Source organism: Choloepus didactylus, chromosome 14 (genome assembly GCF_015220235.1).
Source record: "Choloepus didactylus isolate mChoDid1 chromosome 14, mChoDid1.pri, whole genome shotgun sequence".
NCBI classification, from domain to species: domain Eukaryota; kingdom Metazoa; phylum Chordata; class Mammalia; order Pilosa; family Megalonychidae; genus Choloepus; species Choloepus didactylus.
Window position 1 is genome coordinate 96000005 of NC_051320.1, and position 23160 is coordinate 96023164.

Consider the following 23160-nt stretch of genomic DNA (forward strand, 5'->3'; position numbering starts at 1 on the left):
CCCTTCTGCTCTGGGTCCCCTTGTCTACATCGTCTGCCTCCCCATGACTCTTAAGTGGCTTTTCTACCGACTTATCTCCACCTTAGATCTTCAACCACTCAGCAATTTCTCAAGGACAGGGCAAGGCTTGATATGGGCGCTTTGGAAATGTCTGCAGTGTGAGCGATGGAATTTATTAAAAGGCGCAGGGAAGGGTTTAGGAGGCCCTGGGCGGCCACAGTCCACCTCCCTCAGCTTAAGGGTGATGAGAGCGAGGCCTAGAGAGAAGAAAACGAGCAGCCCCAGCCATTCCACTCCAGTGCGGGGCCTAAAGCATGCCACTCTCTGAGGACAAGGGACAGCTGCTTTGCGGAAGCCTGACTGTCCCTGGAGAGAGCCTGGCCACAGCCCTGCAGCGCCGTTCTTGAACAAACAGGAAGCTGCGGCTCGCGGCTGTTCAGGGGCCTGCCAGCTTGCACAGCCAATAACCAGGAGCCCACCTCAGGCCCACGGCTGTGAGTTCAAGGTCGGGCCTCCTTCCGGGGCAGTAGCTGGTGACTACCAGCCTCTCTCCCGGGCAGGTAAGGGACTCAGGCCCCACCGAGGCTGCCAAGAACCAGGAAGGAGCCAGACAAGTATGCACAAAATCCATCCTTCTCTTTTGAAGTCAGGGATTTTAGTGGCTTATTGTCACAGCCCTATTAAGGTGCACTCACCCCGCCAGGCAGGCCACGGAAGCAAGTGAGGGCCAGTGAGAACCAGGGACGGCCAGGGACTCAATCAGTGAAACACAACGGGAGTCAGGCTGGGTCAGTGGCCCGGGCATCTCCACACGAGGATGAAAGGATTCCCAAGGCCTCCAGGCCACCGCCTCCATCCTTTGGAGTGTGACACTGCATTGTAGTTACTGTCACTTTTCTTACGCTGATGACAGAGTGCCATTTTAATTAAACATTTCAAGGTGTGTATGTGTTTTAAACAGATTTACATATTCTAGAAAAATCTTTGGAATCCTTCCCTAGGACCCCGGTTTACAGCTGAGTTTGCAGGGGAGGGATTGGCCCCAGGCGGGCTGGGGGGCAGGGCCGGGGCCAGGACCTGCTTCTTGCTTTGTAAACTCAGCAAACGGGCAAGGCAGGTGAGAGCCCCAGAAGGTTAGGGCTCCACAGCCCGGCCTCCCCTCGGCTCCACAGGGCGGCCCGGGGCTGGGGGAAGCTCACGGCCCACGAGCGATCAGATCAGGCGTGGAGCTGGCCCGGGCAGGACCCTGACCCCGCCTGGGCCCCTCTTCAGTCTCGGGGCTTCCTGCCCTCGGTTCTAGCAGCGCCCACCCCGCCCCGTTTCTGTTGAATTTTACTCAACCCATTCCTGGCCCTGGTCAGCTTTGCGTTAACCAGGCTGAGTTGCTGGCCTGGAATGGAACTTCCCACCCCCGTCCCCGCCGGCTTCTCCCGGCTGTCCACACCCGACCCTCTCCGCGGTCCCGGGCGCCGGAAGGCTTCCTGGAGGCGGCGGCGGCGGGGCGGCCTTTGCCCGTGCATCCTCTCCAGGGTCCTCCCGACCAACTTCTGCGCGGGGCGGGGGCTTGCGGGAGCAGGGGACCCCTGAGTCTCGGGGGCTGCGGCCACCTGAGGACCCCGCCGAGCCCTCACGGCTTCCCCAGGGACCCGGCGGCCGCGGGCGGCGGAGGGAGCTGCGCGCGCACCAACCGCGCACGCGCTAGGACCCGCGGGGCAGGTTCGGAAACCACCGCCTCGCGCCCGCCCCGCACGTGGCCCCGCCCCCTCAGGCCCCGCCCAGGCCCCGCCCCGCAGGCCGCGCGGGAGGCGCTCCGGGCCCGGCGGACGCGCTGTGGGGCCTGGCGGGCGGCGGCGGCGGCGGCCGGGACGCGGGGCGGGAGCCCGGACGGGCACGAGGCCCCGAGCCGGGTGCGGCCCGCGGGCGGCGGAGGAGCCATGGCGGAGGCCGCGCCGCAGCAGCTGTCGCTGCCCTCGGGGCTGCTGGAGCTGTGCGCGCTGCTGGGAGCCCCCAGGGACAGCCTCCGCGGCCCGGAGCAGGTGAGGCCCGGGGGGGAGAGTGCGGTGCGCCGCCCGGGTGGCTGCGCCCCTCTCGGAGCCGGGGCCGGGGCGCCTGGTGGAGGCTTCCGCGGCTGCGGTGGCCCGTGGAGCGGGAGAGGGGCTTCCCTCCCCCGGCTGGGTGTACGGCGCGCTCCGGGCGCACGTGCGGGCCCGGTCCCCCTGGCCCTGCCGGCCGCCGAGGACGGGTCCTCTTCCGCGAGCGATCGGCGAGGGGGGGCGCCGGCCTCCTCCCGCCCGGGGAAGCGCGGCTCTCGCAGGCGGCCGGCGTCGCTGGAGCCAGCCGGGTCGGTCCCTAGTGAGTGCTGCTTGTGCCGCAAACGCGCTCACCCATCCTGCAGCCTTTTTGTAAGTCCTTTTCCCCGAACCGAATCCTCTTTCTCCAGGGTGCCCCCCCCGGGCGAGGTGTTGAAGATGGGGGTGGGGGGGCCTGACCAACGCGGCGGAACCTGCGGAGTTGGACTCGTGCACCAAATCCCTGCTGTTTAGCCGATTAAGCGATTTCATACATTACACAAAGATTCATTGTCTCCTAAAGAGTGGCAGCTGCAGTCAACGCTGCAGATAAACTCGCCGCCCTCCCCGCTACCTGGGACATGACTCCCAGGGGTGTGGGTCTCCCTGGCAACGTGGGACCTGACTCCCAGGGATGAGCCTGGCACTGGCATCTTGGTAATGCGAACGCCTTCTTGACCAAAAGAAATGAAACAAAATAAAGTTTTAGTGGCTAAGAGAGTTCAAATAGAGTCCAGAGGTCCTTCTGGAGGTCATACCTTATGCATTATATAGGTATTCCTTTTTAGTTTCTAGTGTTTTAGAATAGCTAGAAGGAAATACCTGAATCTGTTGAACTGTAGTCCAGTAGCCTTTATTCTTCATGATGATTGTATAAATTTACAGCTTTTATGGTGTGACTGTGTGATTGTGAAAACCTGGTGACTGACACTCCCTTTATCTAGTGTATGGGCAGATGAGTAATAAAGACAAGAATATATAAATAATAGGAGGGGGATAAGGGGTATGGGATGTTTTGAGTGTTCCTTTTAATTTTTATTTTTTCTTTATTTTGGAGTAATGAAAATGTTCTAAAATTGATTGTGGCAATGAATGTGCAACTATATGATGGTGGTACTGTAGGTCATTGATTGTGTACTTTGGATGGATTACATGGTGTGACAGTGTATCTCAATAAAATTGCATTAAAGAAAAGAGTGGGAGCTGTGCTAGGCACCGGACTAAAGAATTAAGTAAGACTTAAGTTTTAGATTTAAGGATCAGCTTTAAATCTTCTGCATATAGTCGTTAGGCTAGGAAACCTGGCATTTCCCACTGTCAGTAGTGGCTTCCCCTCCTTCTCTCCACTCCGCACCCTAGCAGCCCGAGTGACAAGCTCACTCTCTCCTCCCCAGGAAAGCAGCAGTTTTGGAAATTCTTATTCCTCTTGTTTCTTTCATGGCACTTTGTGAATTCTGGAGTCTTGGCTTTCCTTTGCCTCCATGCGTGGCCCTGTTTTTTCTTGGCCCAGGATGTCCATTAAACTGTGTAGACGTAGTTTTTCTTTGGTTAGTGAAGTCCTAGATTTTCCTACTCCATGGGGCAGTTATCTGGGCAAGTCCTCCAATCTCTTTCCAGATGACAGCACACAGAGTCAGAGAAAAGCATTGGAGTATTTAAAGAATGCCTGCCCCCCACCCCACCCCCCGGACCCTAGGGCTGAAGGAATTCCCCCAAGAAGAATCAATGTTACTAAAATGAACTGAAGGGGTGTCTGTTAATGTCTGAGTTTCTGCAGTTGGGCTTCAGTACAAACCAACTCTGATTGGAGGAAAAAGTCTTACTCTGGAAATGATTTCTGCCCCCCTTTCTTACTCACTGTCCCCCGTGATATCTCCTTCTGATCCCTGTCTCCTCTATCCCTTCTTCGATTGGTTCAGTTTCCCTCTTCTGATTTGCCAGATGACATTGCCTCCTTTTTCTTGGAAGAGGAAATGACCTGGTTCCAGTGACTGGGCTTCTTGGGGGATTACAAAATGTCTATTAGTCGCCTGGCTGTGAGCTGTGGCTTTGGGGCTCAGGCTGAATCAGCTGGGAAGGTGACAGTGGTACTTTCCTGCACTAAAGAGGCTGGGATGGCTCCTGGGGCTGAGAGTGTGGCGGCTTGCTAATCTGCGTTGCAACTTTTATCCTCTTCTATCTTCTGGCTCTGTCAGAGGTTTGGCAAAAGGTGGAGAGAAAAATAGGCAAAGAGTAGGAAAAAAAAAAAAAAGGAGTGTTTGCAAGAGGGCTTAAACTTCCTGGATGTGATCCTGCTTTTAAGGCCAGCTTTAATCTTAGGATTAACTCAACCTGGGATGGCATTTACTTAGTTTTATTTTTATAGACATTCTATTCTGAATGTCCAGGGCTTTAAAAATACTTCTTAATTATACTTTTTATTTTGTGATCACCCTTCTGTGGGCCAGGCATTCCTGTTTGGTGACATGTGAAAACAGAAACTTCACTTGAGGCAGGGCAGGGTCCTAACTCTTTGTTTTATTTCTTAGATAGCGGTGGCAGTGGCATTTGTTTTGTTGAGAATGGTGACAGAGAATTCCATAATAAGCTCACCCCCCATGTGAGTTCCTGAGCTTAGTAAATTTCCCTCCACTTCTTCCTGGACAGGGGTCCCCGTGGCATCAGTTGCTGGGTAGACTAGGTGTTCATTGGGAAGGGGGTCATTGCAAATCCATGCCAGAGAACTAAAAAAGTGCTTTTGAGCACTTTTCGTATGGGGGTCACTGGCGTAGTTCTTGAGGGCAAGGCACCTTTTTATGGGTTTCAGTGGAGAGCTTTCAGCTTCTAGAGTAGCCTGTGCCTCGGAACTCTGTAGTGGTGGCGAGTCCTGGAACTGCGTGTCCGACATAGTAGCCACTGGCCACTTGCCACCATGGAGCATCTGAAATGTGGCTTGTGCAACCTAGGATCCAAATTTTTAATTTCATTTGCTCTAATTAATTGAATTTTAATCGCTACTTGGGCTAGTGGCTACTATATCAGGTAGCCCTGTTTTAGAGCGTTAAAAATGCCTTAATTTCTGTTTTATTTCACAAATAATGGCTAACTCTACAGCAAAGATTAATAGTACTACATAATTTAACTTAGAAATAAATCTTTGACTCAAAGTAACTAGGATGTTGTGATTTTTATTTTTAAATTATTATTAGTATTTTAGAACTCAAGTGATGGTTATTGGGTATGCATTTAACAAGTCAGCCTCTGGGACAGAAGACCAGGAAATAAGCGTCATTTCCGGTTGTCATTGGCAGGGATTAAAAGCTGCCGCCAGGTTGGCAGAATCTGAGGAACTGGGCATTGGCTTGCACTAGCGCTGGGGCAGCTGTGACCTGCGTCAGAAAGTACCATAGGAAAACTCTTTGATCTGGGACCCCTTCTTTCTGGAATGTATTCTAATGAAATGACTGGACATATGCAGTTCTGTTTCGGTGAACTGTTTGTTGCTGTGTTGATGAACACTTGCGAATACCCAGATGCCCACAGCAGGGGATTGGGTAATTACTGAATTGCCACATGGTGCAACGTTATGCAGTGGGGAAGAGGATGCGGTAACTGCCGGGAGAGTCAGCCATGCTGAATGGCTGGGAGAGAGAGAAAACAAACAGCTAATAGAAGCGTTCAGCTAGAATGAGTGCATTTATGAAAAAATTATAAATTGTTATGTGTATAAAAAATGGGAAGACTGTATCCCATGCTGTTCAAAGTGCGTTACCTTTGAGGCATAGAATTACAGAGGGGACCCTCCCTTTCTATTGTTGCCTTTATGCGTTCTATATGATTATTTTTTAAAATTGAGACTGTTGACTTTTCCAAGTCCTGGGAGGTGACACTTCTGGAGGTGATAGGCAAGGGTGGTAGGTACTGGGAGTGATGCTGTAGGAGGTGATAGGTGAGTGTGGTGGGTCCAGGGAGGTAATGATGTAGGAGGTGATGGTTGAGGGTTGTGGGGTCCTGGGAGGTGATGCTGTAGGAGGTGATGGGTAAGGGTGGTGGGTCCTGGGAGGTGACACTGTAGGAGGTGATGGGTGAGGGTGGAGGGTCCTGGGAGGTGACGCTCCTGGAGGTGATGGGTGAGGGTGGTGGGTCCTGGGAGGTGACTTTCTAGGAGGTGATGGGTGAGGGTGGTGGGTCCTGGGAGGTGATGCTCCTGGAGGTGATGGGTGAGGGTGGAGGGTCCTGGGAGGTGATGCTCCTGGAGGAGAAGGGTGAGGGTGGTGGGTCCTGGGAGGTGACACTCCTGGAGGTGAAGGGTGAGGGTGGAGGGTCCTGGGAGGTGACGCTCCTGGAGGTGATGGGTGAGGGTGGTGGGTCCTGGGAGGTGACGCTCCTGGAGGTGATGGGTGAGGGTGGTGGGTCCTGGGAGGTGACGCTCCTGGAGGTGATGGGTGAGGATGGAGGGTCCTGGGAGGTGATGCTCCTGGAGGTGATGGGTGAGGGTGGTGGGTCCTGGGAGGTGACGCTCCTGGAGGTGATGGGTGAGGGTGGTGGGTCCTGGGAGGTGACACTGTAGGAGGTGATGGTTGAGGGTGGTGGGTCCTGGGAGGTGACGCTCCTGGAGGTGATGGGTGAGGGTGGTGGGTCCTGGGAGTTGATGCTCCTGGAGGTGAAGGCTGAGGGTGGAGGGTCCTGGGAGGTGATGCTCCTGGAGGTGATGGGTGAGGGTGGTGAGTCCGGGAAGGTGACGCTCCTGGAGGTGATGGGTGAGGGTGGTGGGGTCCGGGAAGGTGACGCTCTAGGAGGTTATGGGAATGATGCCGGAGTCCTAGAAGAGGTAGAGAAAGGGGGTTAGGACAGTCCCCTCCACTGAGGGTGAAGTTGGGGGGCTCTGCTGGTGGGGTGGAGTAGCAGCCAGCTCGGGGCAGGTGGAGGGGAGACCATGGGAAAGGCACAGTGTCGTGTCCCAGATGTGAGTGTCTGTGATCCTGGGAGGCCTGGGGAGGGCTGGCCACAGAAGGGGGCTGCCCGCTGCCCAGCGCACAGGCCCACCCAGGTCACCTGGTGTCGCTTAAGGGCCTGCGAGATGCAGGGGTGCCCGAGCGGCAGCCGGCCACAGCCTGGTATGAAGGAGGTTGGAGCTTGGAGTGGGAATCCGGGAGTTGTTGCGTGTAGCTGTAGACTGAACCCCCTTGTGTGCGTGAGAAAGGATGGGGACCAAGAACACAGCCCTGGGGGTCCCTGCCTGTAACAGGGGAAGGGGAAAGTGGACGAGAGGCAGAAGGGAGGCATGGCTGGGAAGCCGAGGGACCATTTAGGAGGGGATCTGACCAGCATGAGGTGTGGAGCCCCCCCAGATCCTTTCCAGGGCCCCTCAGAGACCCTCATTTACCTGCTCCCTCATCCCTGCCCCAGCCGCTTCTTATCTCCCACATCTTCTATACCCAGAGGTTTCTCTTTTTAGCCAGTTTAGCCCCCCAAACGCTCCCTTCTCCCCCACAGACTGCATCACACACACCTTTGAAAGATCACCTGGCAGCACCTTAGTACGTTTAGTCCTAAATGTACAGTAAGAACTTTTGCAGGCACTGGCATTAGGTAGAAAAGGGACAGATGGTAGAGCCATATTCTTTATATTATTTTGGAGGAGAATGAAAAGATAAAGGGTGAAAAGAAAAAACTTGTACAAAGTTAAAGTGCAAAAGGATGAGGCTACGTGGCCCCCTTTGACGGTGACCCGAGGAAGGCTGCGTCCTTCTCTCTGTATCCGTTGGTGCCTGTTCTCGCTCCCCTGACCGGGGGTGACTAGGAACAGGTGAAGTGACGTTGGTAAACATTTTTGTGTAGGGTTTGACAGCATGCAGAGCGCTTGACCTCTGTGCCCTCCAACCGAGTGGGCTGCGAGTGCCTACGGGGGCTTCCTGGGGGTGGGTCCTGGACGGATGCCGTCTCCGTCCCCTGCACCAGCCCCTGGAAGGGAAGCTGTCTGCCCCTGGAAGCTGAGGTCTGTCGCAGCTCCAGACCCTGCGCTGTATCCTGAGGGGCAGGTTGTGCCATGAGTTTACAGCTCAAGAAGCAGGCCCCGAAGTTACGTGACCAGCCTGAAGGTAGCGTCTGTGAAGTTCCTAGAACACTTCGAGGCGGTGCTTGCTGCTGAGCCTCCGGTGGGAAAAGGCACACACAGGGGACACCTGTAAACGACAGCGTGTGGACCCCCATGTGTATGGGCACCTGAAGAACCCGCAGGGCACAGCTCTGAAAGAAAGGACGGAAGGGGACTGGGGCCACCACTGCCGCAGTAATTCGTGTTGTTGTCTTTTTTAGGTCGCCCAGAAAAAAGGAGGTAGAAATCTTTCTTCTCTCAATCCAGAGGTTCTGTCTGTCTTCGTGCCTCCTTTCGTCTGCAAAGAGGACAGCCAGGCGGCTGGTGCAGGCTGTGCCACTCTGAACAAAGCCAGGCGGCGCTCCTTGAGGAAGAAGAGAGAGAAACCCAAAGCAGAGCACGGGAAGGGGTTCCCGGGGGACCCGAAGGTGCTGGATGCGGAAGATGTCAGCATCCCCAACGACGTGGACCTCCTGGCCCTGCCCCAGCTGTGCTTCCCAGGTATCGGGGGGGCAGCGCCGTGGTGAGCTCGTACTGTCTCCCCACTCGGCACGTCGAAGAAAGCGGGATTCTTTGTGGTCCTGTGTCCCATCATAGAATTTACTCTTTTTTTAAAAAAAAATTTAATAAATTAGTTTATTTTTAACTGTGGTAAAATACATATAACATAAAACTAGTTTAGCCATTTTAAGTGGACAATTCTTTGACCTTAAATACATTGACAAGACTGTGCAGTTTCCACCCTGTCTACTTCCAGATTGTTCTCATCATCCCAAACCAAAACTCATGCTCATTAGAAATGACTCCCCACCCCTCACCCCCCACCCCAGGTAACACTGTTCTGCTTTCCATCTCTATGAATGTGTTTATTCTAAGTATTTCATGTAAGAGAAGTCATACAATATTTGTCCTTTTGTGTCTGGCTTATTTCACTCAATGTGCTGTCCTCAGGGTTCATCCGTGTTGTAGCATGAACCAGCACTTGCCTGCTTTTTTCAGATGGATAATAGTCTTTTGATAGATAGACCCCGTTTTGTTTATCCAGCCACCTGTGATGAACACTTGGGTTGCTTCCCCCTTTTGGCTGTTGTGAATGATGCTGCTGTAAACATCGGCTTGCAGGTAACTGTTTGAAGCCCTGCTTTCAGTTCTCCGGGTTATACACCTAGGGTGCAATTGCCGGGTGAGACGGTAATTCTATGTTTAACTTTCCGAGGAACCACCAAATTGTCTTCCACCAGGGCTGCCCCATTTTACTTTCCCACCCACAATGTACGAGGGTTCTTATTTCTCTACATTCTCCCTAGCACTTGTTATTTTCAGTTAAATAATAGCCATCCTAGTGGGTGTGGAGCAGTAGTTGTAGTTTTAATTTCCATTTCTTTGATGGCTAATGATGTTCAGCATCTTTTCATATAATTATTGCCCATTTGAATATCTTTGGAGAAATGTCTGTTCAAAATTCTTGGCCCTTTTATTAAATTGGGTTGTTTGACTTTTTGTTGTTTGAGATATAGAAGTTCTTTATATATTCTGGATATTAAACCCTTTTAAGATCTATGGTTTCCATATAGTTTCTCCCATTCTGTAGATTTTTTCACTTTCTTGTTGGTGTCCTTTCATGCACAGAAGTTTTTGATTTTGATGAAGTCCATTTTGTCTATTTTTTCTTTTGTTCCTTGTGCTTTTGGTGTAAATTCTAAAAATCCATTGCAGTTACTCCATTAATGCCCTATTTTGTGTGTGTTTAATTGCTTTTTGTAGTGTACCATTTTGATTCTTACTTTCTTTTTGTCTATATTTTTTAGTTGTTTTCTTAGTGGTTACCTTTGTAATTACAATCAACATCTTAAACTAATAACACCCTAGTTCTAGTAGAACCAACCGAGCTTCAGCAGCATACAAACTCTCTACTTCCGTATATCTCCATCCCTCTCCCATTATGTTGTTATTTTCTCAAATTACATCTTTATTCATTGTATGCCCATTAACATAATTTAAAATGTTTTTTGATAACACTTGCCTGTTAAGTCGTATGGGGTGGGGGAAGCAGTTAGAAACCAAAAGTACAATAATACAGGATTTTATATTTACCTATGTAGTTACCTTTACCAGGGTTTTGTTTTTTTTTTTCCTTTCTTATGGCTTCAAGTTACTATCTAGTGTGTTTTTATTTTAGCCTGAAGGAATCCCTTTAGCATTTCTTGTAGGGCAGATCTTTTGGTAATGAACCCTCAGCTTTCATTTATCTGTAAATGTCTTATTTTTTCCTTTAGTTTTGGAGATAATTTTGCTGGATATAGAATTCTTGGTTGACAGTTTTTTCTTTAGGGACTTTATATATGTTGTCCTACTCTCTTCTGGCCTCTGTGATTTCTGATGAGAAATCTGCTGTTAATCTTATTGGGGATCCCTTGTATGTGACAAGTTGCTTCTCTCTTGCTGCTTGCAAAGTCCTCTGTTTGTGTTTGTCTTTTGACAATTGTGCTATAGTATGTCTTAGTGTAGGTCTCATAGAGTCTATCCTGCTTGGAGTTCATTGAGCTTCTGGATGTGTATATACTTGTCTTTCCTCAGATTTGGGAAGTTTCCAGTCATTATTTCTTCAAATAGTTTTTCTGCCCCTTTTTCTCTCTCTTGTCCTTCTGGGACTCCGATGATATGTATGTTGGTTTGTTTGATGGTGTCCCTGAGGTCCCTCAGGCTCTGTCCACTTTTCTCAATTACTTCTTTTTGCTTCTCACTCTGGATAATTGCAATTGTCTTATCTTCAAGTTTGCTGATCCTTTCTGCTGCCTATTCAAATCTACTGTTGAATCTGGGTAGTGAGTTGTGTTTCATTTCAGTTACTATACTTTCAGCTCTAAACTTTCTGTTTGGTTCCTTTTTATAAATTCCATCTCTTTACTTTGTCCAGACAACATTTCCCCCATTTCCTTTAGTTCTCTGTATGTGGATTCTTTTCGCTCATTGATCACATTTAAGACAGTTAATTTAAAGTCTTTGATAGTTCCCATGTATGAGCTTCTGCAGGGATGGTTCCTGGCAAATTCTTTTCTTTCCCCCTGTGAATGGGCCATGCTTTCCTGTTTCTTTGTGTGTTCTGTGATATTTGTTGAGAACTGGACAGTCTGAGCATTATTTTGTTGTAACTCTGGAAATGTAGTTCTCCTGCTCCTCTGGGATTGCTAGGGGTTTTGTTGTTGTTCAGGGTTGGGCTGTCAATCTAAAACTTTCCCAAACTGCTTTTGCTCCCAGCTGAGGAATGGACAGAGAAAAGAAAGAGAGAGAGAGAGAAAAAAAACTACTGCCTCTTTAAGACTCCTCCGCTGTTCTTGCCTGAGGGGTTTGGGACAGTGGCCACCCTCAGAGCCAGCGCCCAGCAGTCCGACATAGCTGGTCAAAAGCAGTGGTCAGCAGTCAGACCACACTCCCTGGGGTTTTGGAGGACTAGGTCCTTATAGCCCACCCCAGCACCAGCACGCTGCCCTGGAGCCCCAGCTGCAGTCCCCACTGCTGCCTGCCCGCAGCTGGAGGTTGAAATTCACTGATATTTACCACCACTCACCAGCCTCTCCCTCCAGCTCTTCCCTGGGTGCTGCAGTTTTCCACTAGAGTCCAGAGTTCCAAAACAGTTTGTTCAGACAGTTCCTGCCAATTCCATAGTTGTTTTGGTGGAAGGACTGATTCCTGGAGCTTCCAGCTCTGACATCTTCCCACGATCCTCCCTCAGGCTTACTTTTTTAAATGTTGCAACTTTAAAGCTAAAAAGGAGTTTAAATCATTTAGTGCAGTCCCCGTTTTATGGAAAATCAGTCCTGAAAGACAGTCTATACGGATCCCTGGGCAGCAGAGTTCACTTGTGGCACTTTCAAGGGCTTTTCAGCTTTGACTTGAGGTCTGGAGGAGGCCCAGCGAGGGGTTTTAAACCATGTCCAGTTGCGTCTGGAGTGGCTCCAGCCCCTGGGTTGCTTCACCTGAGCCACGCCTTGCACGCCGCCTGCTTTCTGTTTCACCAGGATGAGAAGCATGGGCTTTGTCCCGCAAGCATGCCTGTCCAGTTTCCAGAGCGAGCCTGGTGCTCCAAGTTTCATTTTTTCACCGGTTTTGAAAGTGTTAAAGTGGATGATATAGAAAGGACTTGAATGAGTACCTGTCCTGTAGTTTTTCTGGAGAAACTGATGCTGTTCTTTGGATGCAGTGAGGAGGAACTGGGGACAGGTGTGGGGTAGGCTGCAAACTGCCCTTCCCTGCTGTGTCCAGTAGAGCGCCTCGTCCCCAGCCTCACCTGGAGGGTTTATCTGCATATCGTGATAAACTCGGTATCTGGGTTGGCTGTACGTTCACGTACTATGTCCCTCAGAGCATGGAGGGTTCCCCCAGAATGGCTGCATGGGAGGAGGGCCTGGGGAGAGGGGCCTGCTGGGAGGGTGAACACATCCAGGACTGCGGTGCCACACGTGCCATTCTGGGATGAACTCACTTTGTATCCTGAGAGAAACGGGCTCATGGAGAGCCTGGGCTCCTGTGGCTGCCGCTGGCTGTGATGAGATTTCTTCCTTCTTTCCTGTCTCCAGGAGGCATGTGCGTGGCCTCTGAGCCGCAGGAGGACCACATCCACTTCCTGGTCCTGACCGATGTCTGCGGGAACAGGACCTATGGCGTGGTGGGGCAGTTCTACCGGCCCCTGCAAGTGAGTCGTGCCCGTTACCTCCCCTTGAGATTGGGCTTAGATTTTTTTTTATTGTGGTAAAATAACCACAAAATGCAATACACCATTTTAACCATTTCAAAGGGTACAATTCAGTGGCCTTTAATAAATTCTCAACATTGTGCAACCATCACCACCCTCTAGTCCGGAAGCACATTTCCACCAGGCAGTCGGACCCCTCCTCCCAACCCGTGCCAGCCTGGAACCCGCTGTCTGCTCCTGTGGGTGTGCTCCTGCTGGATGTTTCATGTAAACGGGCTACACCTTAGGGGGCCTCTGGTGCCGGCTTCTCTCACTTGGCATAATGTCTTCCACATTGTTGCAGGTCTCAGAGCTGCGTTCCTTTTTATGGCTGAGTAATGGTCCATTGCACGGACAGACCACATGTGGTTCATCTCTTCATCGGTTGATGGACACTTGGGCTGTCTCCACCCTTTGGCTTTTGCATATAGTGCTTGGGTTTCTTTTTTTTTTTTTTTTAATCTTCATTTTATTGAGATATAGTCACATACCACGCAGTCATACAAAACAAATCATACATTCGATTGTTCACAGTACCATTACATAGTTGTACATTCATCACCTAAATCAATCCCTGACACCTTCAATAGCACACAACAAAAATAACAATAATAATTAAAGTGAAAAACAGCAATTGAAGTAAAAAAGAACACTGGGTACCTTTGTCTGTCTGTTTGTTTGTTTGTTTCCTTCCCCTATTTTTCTACTCATCCATCCATAAACTAGACAAAGGGGAGTGTGGTCCTTATGGCTTTCCCAATCCCATTGTCACCCCTCATAAGCTACATTTTTATACAATTGTCTTCGAGATTCATGGGTTCTGGGTTGTAGTCTGATAGTTTCAGGTATCCACCACCAGCTACCCCAATTCTTTAGAACCTAAAAAGGGTTGTCTAAATTGTGCTTAAGAGTGCCCACCAGAGTGACCTGTCGGCTCCTTTTGGAATCTCTCTGCCACTGAAGCTTATTTCATCTCCTTTCACATCCCCCTTTTGGTCAAGAAGATGTTCTCCGTCCCACGATGCCGGGTCTACATTCCTCCTCGGGAGTCATATTCCACGTTGCCAGGGAGATTCACTCCCCTGGGTGTCTGATCCCACGTAGCGGGGAGGGCAGTGATTTCACCTTTCAAGTTGGCTTAGCTAGAGAGACAGGGCCACATCTGAGCAACAAAGAGGCATTCGGGAGGAGGCTCTTAGGCACAATTATAGGGAGGCCTAGCCTCTCCTTTGCAGCAACCTTCTTCCCAAGGGTAAATCCTGTGGTAGAGGGCTCAACCCATCAAACCACCAGTCCCCTATGTCTGTGGTCATGTTAGTAGTGCTTGGGTTTTGATTTTGAGAACATGATTCATTCATCACACATTTTGGGAGCATTTTCTGGGCAAGTCCGCTGTGGGTGAGTGAGCTGGCCTTCAAGGAGCCTGTGGGGAAATGATGTAACGGAACCTGTAGGGCCATCAGCTTCATCCTTCCAAAGGGTTTCCAGAAACAAAAAGCGACTGTCAGAATATGTTCAGCTGCTACAGTGCTTCCCAAGGGGGATGTGAGCATCTCACACAGTAGCAGGGAAGGGGCCACCCCACATGATTTTCTGTGCTCTGCCTCTGGGATGGGGACTGTTTGTTTGTTTGTTTTTGTAGAATTAGTCTTACATATATTACTTTATCTAAGTGTTGGGAGGCATAAGATATATTAGATGGATTCTGTGCCTCTGTGTTCGTGGTTTAGCACAGACAGGTTTTAATATCCTTAGTGAATATGCCAGAGAAAAACTCACTGCTTGGCACTGTGAAGGCAACATTTCACACTTCAGGAATAGATTGTTTCCCACGATGTGCTAAGAGCAGAACCCAGGGGTGGTAGGTCACAGCCACTAGTGCCGGGGATTATACCTTCCTGCTGTGACAGCAGCTCCCCTGGGGGAGTCTGAGCAGTGTGGATACCCGGCCTTCCTTCCTGGGTTATATTGTGGGGTGGGAAATACTGGGAAAGCTGAGTTCCTGCCACTTTTCCTACTCGGTGCTTCCAGATGAGAAAGGATCCACAGTGCTCGGCCATTTAGAAAATCTCCTCGGGCATCTGTCTGTGAAATAGCCTTTATGAGGGGAAAAATGCACTCATTTTCATTAAGTACATTTTTTAGCAACTGCCCCTCTGTTGTGCATTATGGTCACCAGATGATGGGACCATCCCCACTGAGCACGCCTGTCCACCCCCTCCCCAGGCCCCCAGCTCTGGCCTGGTTTCGGGGTCCCCGGGCCCTGTGTTTTTTACTTCCCCCCTTCACCATACCTCCTGGTGGCCATCGAGTCTGCCATTCCAGCCGGGCCTCTCCCGAGCGCTAGTGTGTGTCACTGCCAGTCTCGATATGGTTTGAGGGTAGAAGCTATAGCGTATTCTCCTTGCAATCCCAGAGTGCTTCTCCCAGAGTGCTGGAGATGGTAAAGTATTAGCAGCAGCCGAACGCCAGGCATGGTCCACACACTTTGTCTGTAGTAATTCATTTAGTCCACACCACGGTGAATGAGGTGGGTTCTCCCAGCGTCATCCTCATTCTGCAGTTGAGGAGCTGTGGCACAGAGAGGTGAAGGGACTTGCCCAAAGTCACACAGCATCCAGAACCAGAACTTGAGCAGACTGGCTCTAGAGCAGTGGACATTCATTAAGTTTCGGTGGATAAAAAACGATGTACCTGACTGTCCCTTGGCTTCTCCCTTCACATGGACATCTTATAAAACCTCACATTCAAAAGTCCCAGACTGAGGCCCTTGTGATGCTCCTCCCTGCTCACAGCCCACTTCCAGGGCCGAAACTATGAGCCCCAGATACCGTGTGGCGCGTAAGCATGAGCTGTGCGTCTCACGCCCTGTGCCCTGTGGTTTCTTGGGCTGAAATCCCCTGCCCCACTCCGAGGCCGGGGCTGCCCCTGTTCCCACCCGCAAGTGCTGCTTCCCCCGGGTCACTGCTGCGTCTCTTTCTTGCTCACCAGGCTTCCATCGGCTTTGTCTCATGTCTCCCTGCCTCTCCTCTACCCCCAGCCTGTGGGCTTCTTGCGGGCAGGGAGGGGGGCAGGCACCAGCGAGGGCCCAGACGTCCGAGGGAAGGCTGGTCCTTCCGGGGACCTGGCAGCAGAGCCCGCGGGAGCAGGGCTGGGCGTGCCGGGGCGGAGGGCTGGGCCCAGCTCCTGGGGTCTGGACTGTGAATCGAGGCACCAAGTCGCTTAAGCCGGGTCCTGAGAGTTGCGGGATGGGGGTGGTGACCCTGCTGCTCTCTCTAGGACGGACACTGCTTCTACAACGGCAAGGTGCACTGGGCGCCGTCCAGGCAGACGGTGGGCGCTGCGGGCTGCTTCGCGCCCTTCGCCGTGTGCGTCATTTCCCGCCACCCCTACTTCACCGCCCTCAAGGACTGCCTCTCCTGGTGAGCCCGCTGCCCGGCCTGGGGGGGAGCTGCGGCTGGGGGGGGGTGGCCGAATGGCGGGGTTCAGGTTCGGCTGCGGATGCTTTTGAAAACGCCACATCTTTCGTAATTGGAAAGCGTGGAAATGGTGTGACAGAAGAGAGAAGATGAAGCCACACAGTAGAATCAGCATGGAGGATTCTACTTTTGTTTGGGAGTCTTAAAAGAGGCCTTTTTAGGGAGAAACCTCATTTCCTGGATATCCGAGAAAGTCACGAGACTGCTGGTGTTCTGAGCTTTATTAACATTTAAAAAATTATCTTTTTGAGGGTAGGATTTTTCACTGTCTTACTGCTGATGTTGAGTCAAAAGTCTGAGGACCTGGGGAGTTTTTTAAAAGCATTGCCCCGAGGCGGGTTGAGGGATGTGGTGGGTCGTGACGAGGCTGTACCCCGGACGTGGACACAGTTGTCCCGTTGGGAGCACGTGGACAGACCCCATTTCTGTTTGATTCTCATAAAGTTCTATCCCTAGAATTCCTCCTGGTTAGAGACCGAGGAGAGCATCCCAGGAGCTCCCGTTTGCACGTAGCATGACCGTCAACAGCAAATCGCTGACGGGCGTCCGTTCGTGTTGCCCGTGAGGGACGATCACCCCAGCCTGCCTCCCCCGTCTTTGGGGTGAGCCGAGCCACGTGCCGGGTGACGGGTGCCCGCTGTTCAGCTCCTGACATGGATAGCTCAGATCCCAGCGCTCTGGTGCTTTATGTTTTTAGAGCATGCCCGGCCCCCGTGCCTGCTTTGGGCCTGGCTGGCGTCTTACTTCCGTCGAGGTGAGATAGCTGGTAGACTCGAGCGCTGCTTGGGTCTCCTTCAGTGAGTGGGGGAGAGGAGTGGGGAGAGGGGCTGGGGAGAGGGGCCAGGGTGCTTTGCTGGGCCCGTGGCTGCCAGGGTCTGGGAAGGGCTGGAAGGACCATCTCCGTTACCCCAAGCTGAAGAGCCTGTTACCCTGGTCTGCGCCCCCTCTTCTGTGAGGCGGGGGTGGCTGTTCCCACCCGTGACTAAATGCCGGGCGGGGAGGGCCGGCGTCTGCCGTGGAGGACGCCCCTGGACTCGCTCGCGCGTGTTTACTGAGACTTCATGCTGCGATGGGCAGCAGATGTCCTTCTGCCAGGCCTCAGAGCAAGCACTCGTGTGACTTGAAAAATGTAATCCTGTGCTTCTTGGCTGTTCCCTTTTCTTTTTGATGGTCATTGCTAAATGATTAGAACTAGAAAATATAGCTAGACAGGAGTAAATGACAGAAATGCAAAATGCAGTAGAGAAATTTATATTTAAAAAATGATGTTTTCTGCTGCAGTGACAATATGTAAACTATGTCTCCATGTGAACAAAAATTGGGAGAGACTATATTTAGTTGCATTTGGGGGATTCGATTCTGAGTAGTTTTTTTCTCTTTAAAATTTAAAATATAATACTGTTATATGTTTACAATAAATACAAATAAGGAGGATATCAGATCAATCCCAAATCCTGGCGTTGGCTCCATGGCGATTGTTATTTGTTTCCTCAAGTAAAACTCGGAAGCAGCCTGAGTTGCCGGGCCTGTGGTGGTCTCGCGCCGAGCGGGTGGAAAAGTGAAGTCACGTGGGAGAGTCTGTGACGCACTGACCGGGGGGACCCCCGTCGTGCACCCTCTCGGCAGTGCGGCCACCACTGGGCACGCATGCGGCGGGGATGCCCCGGCTGGGACCAGCCTTGTTCGCCGCCGAGGCCTGGCTCCTGCGGGCCGAGTGGGGCCAGCTTGGCCTCTGTCACAAATATTTGTTGAATGAACCAGTAGCAACTCATTCAGCAAATGAGTTGATGAATAAGTTTTATATCTGTTAGAATCATATATGAGAATCATTCATTCGGTAGTTTTTAGAAAAGTAGCATTTCTAGAGTTTATTCATTTTTTTGTTTATATGTATATGCTTTAATGTACACTTTACATTTAAACTTTAAAAATTAGCGTCATCAAGGTATAATTTATATACAGTGAAACTCACCCATTTTAAGGGTGCAGCTCATTATCATTTTGTAATCTGATGAATTTTTTTTTAATTTTAGTTTATTGACTCATCTGAAGCTCTGTAAAGACTTTGAAGTTGATGATCACATAAAAGATTTTGCTGCAAAACTATCTTTAATACCTAGTCCGCCACCAGGACCGCTCCATTTGGTAATTAAATCTGGAATTGTATGTTTTTGCTTTTCTTTGCAAATTTAACGTTAAAGTAATATAATAGAGATGGTTTAAATGTTTTCAGTCTATCCTCAGAACCCCACTGGTTTCCCTCCGATGCGTTTCTCGAGTTTCCCTGTTCCCCTGTCCTCCGCGGCCACCACCCCATCCTGGGACACCGGCCTTCCCGGGCTGGGTAGCCACTGGCCACTGGAAGGGGTCACTTCCGGTCTTGACCGCTTTGTGGTCGTCCTCTGGAGGGTCCTTAAAACCTACAAACCAGGCAGGCCTTTTCCGCTTCCATCCCTGTGCCCTGAGCTGCTCCTGTGTCCCGCCGTGTCCCTCTGCTTTCTGTCTCCTGCCCCCTTGCTCACCTCCGGTCCCTCGAGGTGCTGCCCCAGGGCTCCCACACCTGCAGTTGCTGAAATCCCACTCTGCGTTTTCTCATGGCCGGCTTCTGCTCATCTCTCAGGTCGTGGTTAGGTGTCAGATTAGGGCTTGGGTGCATGTGTTTTCATTTTTGTTTAATGTCTGTCTCCTCCGTTGGACTCTGAGCTGCCTGAGGTCAGAGACCATTTGGGACCGAGTGTCCAGGGCTTCCCACTGCCCCAGCACCGGCAGCTCAGTGATGGTCGTTCAGCCAGCGAGCGGAAGAGCTGGCCACTCTCGGTGTTGGCCAGTAGGGGCCGGTGGAATCTGGATCCGTGTCTTAGTTCTCACGCTCGAATTAGCCAACTCAGCGTGGCTCGGGCCTGGCTGACCAGCTGTTGGCCCTGAGTGGCTATAATGGTCAGGATCCATTTTAGGGAACAACATTGTATTAGTCAAGATTCTTGGGGGAAATAGAACTGACAGGAGACATCTGTAAATATGAGATTTTTATAAGAATTGTCTCACACGACTGTGGGGATGGGCAACTCCAAGTTCCGCAGGGCAGGCTGCAAGCTGGGAACTCTGATGAAGGGTTTTGATGGATTCCCCAGGAGAAACTGTAGTAGAGATGGAGATTCTCCCTTCTGTCTGCTGAAACCATCACTTCTCCTTTTAAGGCCTTCATCTGATCGGATGCAACTTCTCATTGCAGAAGGCAGCCTCCTCAGTTGGTTGTAGATGTGATCAGCCGCAGATGCAACCAACTTAGTGATGGCTTAAGGCCAGGAAATGTCCTCATAGTAACAGGCCAGTGCTTGACCAAACAACTGGACACCAAAACCTGGCCAGTTGACACATGAACTTAACCCTGCTGTCGTATAGTGGTAAACGTTTACTGTTCTGAAGACATCTGAGAGGTCATTTAGGGTTAGATCTTCTGATACAGGAGCCAGTTCTACAGTATTTTCCAGAATGCCCTGCAAACTCATGTAACTTAGAGGCCGCCGTAGATAGCGGCCGTGAGCTGTCATTGCTTGTGTGTGAATCCAGTGCACTGAGCGGCAGTTTTGGTAACATCTGTGCGTCTCACGTCCTCTGCCCACAGCCAGGGGAGGTGGGCTGGGCCATGTCCGACCTAAGCGGGGAGGGAGGCAGGGGGCCCGCAGCTCAGGGAGTGGCGAGGCGGGGTCCCGGCCAGCCCTTGTCCCAGTTCAGCCCCTCTCTTGGTGGCGCCTGGGCCCCCGGCCTGGGGAGAGCAGTGGGGAGGAGCATAGTGCTGCCCTGGGCCCACACTGCCGCTTCTCTGCCCACCAGCAGGGCTGATTTTACCAACCTGTTGAATCATCGGCTTATTGGGGAGGCAGAAGAGACACACCGGGCTTGAGTCCCTTTCTGTTCTCTGGGGTGTGCATCAGGCTGGAATGTGGAAAGCATTTCCCTGAAACATCTCTTCCTCAGTCTCCTTCTGCGAGGGCGCGAGCAATAAGCTGTCAGATCCCTGGCACAGCCCGTGCCGTGCACCGCAGTGAGTGGACGGGTGGTGCGTGTGTGTATTGTTTTTTTTGTGTGTGTTTTTTTGTCAATTGGATAACTGGTTGACAAATTTGTTTTTTGAAATATTGAGAAGTATTTTTACATAAGCTTCACAGTTATGATTAGTAGGCCACATCTTGGAGGCTTTAACTGCTTCGCTCCAGTGTGTCTTGCTTCTGCGGATGCGCTGATGACTGGAAAGGAAAGCGACTCTGTGGTTAGGGTGAGGAGCCCTTCCCCATTTCCTGCCCGCCAAGAAGATCGTCTCTCCCGGTTTTCAGTGTTCTCCCGTGGAAATAGACTGAGACAAGTGACCGAGGCGACCGTGAGGAAGGATTAGCAGTTGGTGCTCTGTCCCTGCAACCTCCTTTCCCCCCAATGCCCGCTCTGCAGAGTCTCACACCATCCACCCTTCTAGAAGCTTTCCCGTCGCGGCCTCTGTCCTTTGCATTCCCTCGTGCTTCGCTTGCGCTCAGGCCCTCTCAGGCTCCTTAATAGTGATCCGAGGGCAGGGGAAGCAGCCTGCATTTCCTGCACCTGCTCTGCGGCTGCATCTCCTCCACTAGCTCGGAAGTGTCCCCGCAGTGGCAACCAGCCTCGCTCACCCATCTCCAGCAGTGGCCCCGAACACAGAACTGGAAATACAGTGTTACTTTAAAATGATGTCATTTACGAAAGAAAATATCTTTCCTAAAGTTTTTTGAAATACTTGTCTTCCTGGAGCTTTGACTCTCAAATCAAATTGAAAATACTAAGGAAATATATAATTTATAGTAACTAAGAAAAATGTGTAATACCTAAGAATAATTTGAACATGCTTGACTTAGAATTTGGGCTAATTTGCATGGATTTCTATGTTCAGGCTTATCTTTGTCCTGCTGATGAACAGCTTGCTCATTAATTGAAGAGTTTGGAGCAGTTAGGCTTACTTAGAAAAGACATTAAATGTTTAGTTTATGCCTAAACTGCTACTGGCGGTTCTGTCGTTGCCTGTCTCTAGCCTGCTTGTTATTCTGTGGGCTGTAAAGTGAGTGTATCTTCAAAAGAGTTTTGCAGCTCGGATGCTTTCTGCCCCAAAAGAGAGAGCTGAGTGTGTTTCTGACTCTGTTGGGTGCGGCTCTCTGGACTAACTGGAAATCTGTTGTTGCAGATATTTAACATGAAGCCACTGCAGGTTGTATTTCCTTCCCGAGTGGATCCGGAAAGCCCCATCATCGACTTCGACCTCCACCTGCCCTTACTGTGTTTCAAACCTGAGAAGGTGTTACAGGTGCGTCTTCCACACCTGGAGCCCCCTCACACTGATTGGCCCAATGGGGCAACAGAAGTGTTGCATCAAAACGCAATTAAAATGAAGTTTATTCCACAATGCACAGAACCAGTGGCCTTGAAGTATTTATTTTCTTTGCTTAAGCCAGAATTCCCTACAGTACACGGTATTTGCAAAGAACACTCTTTGTAGGGTAGTTAATGGCTTTTGTTTTGGTAAAAGTGGGGGCACTAGGGTACAACCCATACTTGGTTCTGTGTGTGGTCTTGCTGGGTGGCACCTGCGGGTTGGATCTTGCCAGGTGGGGTCCATGAATGGGTCTTGGTGGCACCCACAGGTCGGCTCTTACTGGGTGGTACGCCCATGAGTGGGTCTTGGTGGCACCTGTGGGTCAGCTCTTGGTGGTGCCCGCGGGTATTTCCGTCTGGCGTGCCGCGGCTGCATCATGTACGTGGTGCCTCCCTGCAGATCCTCACCTGCATGCTGACGGAGCGGCGGATCGTGTTCTTCTCCTCCGACTGGGCGCTGCTGACCCTGGTGGCCCAGTGCTTCCTGGCCTTCCTCCACCCCCTGCAGTGGCAGCACACGCTTGTGCCCATCCTTTCGGGCCAGATGCTGGACTTCGTCATGGCCCCCACGTCCTTCCTCATGGGCTGCCACCTCGATCACTTTGAAGAAGTCAGCAAGGTTGGGTCTAGCACCCCTGCTTGGTTTGCTGGTTCTCGCAAGGGTGTCGTAGGGGTTCCCGGGAAGCTGCATTTGAAGTGAAGTCAGCGCCCAGCATGCCGCAGGGGCCACCAACCCTGTGGGTGCCGGGTGTACCCCTGCCGTGGGCTCTTGTTCAACACTGGAGCTGCCTTCCTGCAGACCTGTGACGGGGCCAGGGCCAAGGAGCTCCTGGTGGGATCCTTAGGGCAGCTCCACTTGCCTCTAGTGGACTTGAGGCAGGGGCTGGCCCGGGTGGGGCCTGGTTTTCCTCTGGCCTCACTGCTTTGAGGTTTTGTGGCCTTGGGCAAGTTTCCCACGTGTGCTGAGCTGCAGTTCCCTCGTCTGTAGGGTGGGACGAGGCCACGTCCTCGTGGGCAGGTAGGTACAAACACTCCGTGTCTACTTCAGGAAGCCTCGAGGGAACATTCCAGAACTACTTAGTGCACGATAGATACTTAGGGCTCAGAGTGTCCACTCTGCGGCCCAGCCAGCTCCACCCTGCAGCTCAGACCCGGTGCCTGTCCTGGCTCAGTGACTACACGCACGTAGGATTTTTGAAATGTGCGTGTGGGTTATTTGTAAAGTCTTACTTGTGGCAAAATATATGAATTGTGAGTAATGCACGAGAGGTCTGTGATTCAGCAGTCTCGGAATGTGATGCTGCAATCTCCCCGGAGGTTCTGACCGCCCTGCTTCCCGCTTCATGTGTGTTCTGTGTGGCTCTGGCATGGGCTCGGTCTCCGACTCACAGGGCAGCGCCCGGACTGGCTGGC

The 23160-nt window shown here is 51.4% G+C and overlaps 1 protein-coding gene across 12 annotated transcripts in view; it reads left to right on the top strand.

The window, feature by feature from the left end:
- Positions 1–1818: 1818 nt before the first annotated feature.
- The window catches only part of DENND3 (DENN domain containing 3), a 77770-nt gene continuing 56428 nt past the window's right edge, over positions 1819–23160 (top strand). For 7 of the 12 annotated variants that reach the window (XM_037803613.1, XM_037803615.1, XM_037803617.1 and 4 more), the window contains exons 1-7: positions 1820–2036; positions 8367–8646; positions 12723–12838; positions 16157–16299; positions 18390–18501; positions 21560–21679; positions 22148–22366. In XM_037803613.1, coding sequence (XP_037659541.1) covers positions 1935–2036; positions 8367–8646; positions 12723–12838; positions 16157–16299; positions 18390–18501; positions 21560–21679; positions 22148–22366 — 1092 coding nt within the window. In that variant the 5' untranslated portion in view covers positions 1820–1934. Of the gene's footprint in view, positions 2037–8366; positions 8647–12722; positions 12839–16156; positions 16300–18389; positions 18502–21559; positions 21680–22147; positions 22367–23160 lie in introns of all 12 variants that reach the window. The other 5 variants (XR_005211737.1, XR_005211736.1, XM_037803616.1 and 2 more) reach the window with 2 other exon arrangements.